Genomic DNA, 3,033 nt, shown 5'->3' with positions numbered 1-3,033 from the left:
CTCAGAATACTCTCCAGAGATCATTAAACACTCTAAGAAATAAAAATATTTCCCTCCCGCCCCCCTCCTGCCAGCCTGTTGACAGTCGAGGATTCAGACCAATTGGCTCTATCTCTGCATCTCATTTTTCAGTCTTTGAAGGTGATACTTCTCTGGATCATTTGAGGTGATTTTGTTCTCCTTGCAGGTGTGGGAGCCACTTCAGGGGTCTCTGCCAACTTCCCCAGCACCTCTGGCAGCAGCACCCTGTCTCCCTTCCAGCATGCCCATAAAGGTAAGGGGGTGCTCAGATATTGATCTTCTGGAGTTCAGGGGGCTGGGATGAAAGTCAAGAGGAAGAGAGGAAATAATTATTAGTAATGATGATGGAGCTCTTCCCCACTTGAAATCACTTCCCTGGTGTGAGTGAACCATGCTGGGTGCCCCTGTGGCTGGAAGTGAGTAATTATCTCTGCTGGGAGGGGACCGATCGATCGCTCTGTGGGTGTCCTTGCCTGGCCGCTGGCCCTGCTGTGAACTCACTCAGAGCCTGAGCGGGAGGCTCCACTAGGATGCATGAATCTCATCCCTCCTGGGCCCGGGGAGTAGCACGCAAGACAGAGAATATTACAGCACTTACGTCATCCATACCTGGCATCCAAAGGGTGTTGCAGATGCTCCCAGATGACGCTGGGAGACCAGCTTTGCTGCAGACATACCTGGTGCCTGGGAGGCTCACTCTGGAGTGGGTGGGTCCTTAGCTCTGCAGTCCCTCAGGTGATCTCAGGTGGTCCGGGAGCTTCAGATGCTTGCCACCTGGGTTCTGCTTCAGGAGAACCAGGGTCCTGTTTGGTTATTTTAGAACAAGCTTCAAGGCATTGTAGCATTAATCAGGGAAGTTAGCAAAATCCCCCAGGGTGAGCGGGCCTGCCACCGTGGGGGTGGCGGAGCAGGAGGAGGAGGAAGCCACCCAGGCACCACCTGGGCCCTGGGACTCTTGCTACTACACTCAGGTTGAAATAGCATGAGGCACAAGCCGAGCCTGGCCAGGAGCCCAATCTCTGGCCCTAGGGCTTGACTTTTGCATCCTGACTTTTGCTCCGAAATGCCCACGCTTACACCGTGCTGTCCTGAGCACACTCGTGCAGGTGGGCCTCTCCCTCTCCACACCCTGCCTTGCCCTCAGGTTCCCAAAGTAGCAGAACCGAGAGCACACGCCCCAGGGGCAATCCGGCCCCGACATTCCAGAGCAGTCTGGATGAGCGGACAGGCGGCCTGATCTGGCACCAGAGCCAACTCCTGATCCCACCGTCCCCTGGAAGTGTCCCGGTGGCAGGGCGTTGCTTCCAGGGCCGCGGCCACTCACGCCTCTCTCTCCTGACGCCAGCAGAGCTCTCGGGCCAGGGACATCTGGCCACTGCCCTGATCATCGCCATGTCCACCATCTTCATCATGGCCATTGCCATCGTGCTCATCATCACGTTCTACATGGTGAAGACGAAGCCCGCCACCCCGGGTGAGCCCCGCACTCCTCCCGTGGGCGCTGCAGCTGTGGCAGGGCCCGCTGCTGACCCCTTCTCTCTCTCCACCCAGCCTGCTGCACCAGCCACCTGGGCAAGGGCGTGGAAGCCCCCGCGAGCAAGGACGAGGAGAAGAAAGAGGCCCCAGGTGTGCACGCCCGGCGCCCCCTCGCCGCTGCCCCGCAGCCCGGCCTCCTGACTTTCCGCTCTCGGGCTGCTTAGAAGGGGGCCGGTGCACCCACGTCGTGCTGTCCCCAGACAGCTCTGCCAAAGGTGGGGGGGGCGGCTCAGAGCCACCAGCCGATCCTAACTCCTCCTTCCCCCTCCTTCCCACTTCCCTGCAGACAACGTGGTGATTTTCTCTGAGAAGGATGAATTCGAGAAGCTGACAGCAGCTCCAGCCAAGACCACCAAGAGGTACGCGGAGCCGAGGCAGGCGCCTACGGCAGGGCGGGGCAGCCCCCGGCCAGGCTGACACGGGCGTCCTCGCAGAGGCCGAGCAGGACCCGGAGAAGCGGGTGCCCGGCCTGGGGGCTGCGCTGGGCGGCCGGGTCGCTTGGGGGCCGCTCACCCCCAGAGGCAATCCCAGCCAGCGCCAGGATTCAGCCTTGTTGTTGACCAGCACAGACCAGGTGGTGTGAGGGTGGGGTAGAGCCTGTCCTCTGCTCCCTGGTCAGGCCCTCCTCCCTGGGGCCTCCCAGATGCCCTGGGCCTTCCGCCTTCCCCTTCTCCCAGCCATGCCAGGAGAACACAAAGCCAAGGACGGTACAACCTGGTAATAATGATGGTGATGATGGCTAACTAATATTTGGTGCTTATTGCCAGCCAGGTGCTGTGCCAGGCCCCGACTCTATGGGCAGTGTGCTGATATCATTCATCCCTGTTTGTAAGATACCAAACTGAGGTTTGCAAGTTGTCACTCACCCAAGACCACACACTAGCGAGCAGCTGGGCTGGGGTCCGGGCTGGGGTCCGGGCTGGGCTCCTGATGATGGACTAAAGCAGAGCCAGGGATTAGGGGTATAACAAGGCCTTTGAGGAAGCCTGACATAGGAAACCTTTACCATATTTACCACACATCGGGGCATGGAATCAGCCCCTGCTTTAAAATCTAGAGTGGAGGGAAATGAACTTTTTATTGTCCCCATTTGATGGTGGTTTGGATGTGGTCCTGCTGAAGTTCCAAACTCAGCCGCACGGCCTGGGTGCCCAGTGCCTGGTGCACCAGAAGATCCCCACCCACCCTTTCCAGTTGAGGCACAGAGGCCATGAGAGGGTCACCAAACGGGTACAGGAAGAGCATAGGTTAAACACTCCTCTCCTGATCCCCACCCATGATCTCCCCATGATGCACGAACTCTTGCAAAGACTTTCCTGTTTACGAATAATAATCCAAGCATCCGTGTAGAGTGTTGACATTTGCAAAGCACTGCCAAATGCACTGTCTCATTTAGAAAACTCTAGTGTCTCTCAACATCCCTGACACAAGGGCAGGAAACAAACTTTAATCATGAAATCTTTGCATATTAGGAAA

General features: G+C 57.6%; 1 protein-coding gene across 1 annotated transcript in view; it reads left to right on the top strand.

The window, feature by feature from the left end:
- The window catches only part of EDAR (ectodysplasin A receptor), a 98,369-nt gene that overhangs the window by 83,098 nt on the left and 12,238 nt on the right, over positions 1-3,033 (top strand). The window contains exons 7-10 of the mRNA XM_008576052.1: positions 188-274; positions 1,370-1,495; positions 1,573-1,647; positions 1,844-1,916. Coding sequence (XP_008574274.1) covers positions 188-274; positions 1,370-1,495; positions 1,573-1,647; positions 1,844-1,916 — 361 coding nt within the window. The remainder of the gene's footprint in view (positions 1-187; positions 275-1,369; positions 1,496-1,572; positions 1,648-1,843; positions 1,917-3,033) is intronic.

Source organism: Galeopterus variegatus, unplaced genomic scaffold, assembly GCF_000696425.1.
Source record: "Galeopterus variegatus unplaced genomic scaffold, G_variegatus-3.0.2 Scaffold1279, whole genome shotgun sequence".
NCBI classification, from domain to species: domain Eukaryota; kingdom Metazoa; phylum Chordata; class Mammalia; order Dermoptera; family Cynocephalidae; genus Galeopterus; species Galeopterus variegatus.
Note: the sequence above shows the minus strand (reverse complement) of the source record. Positions and strands in the feature narration are given on the sequence as shown.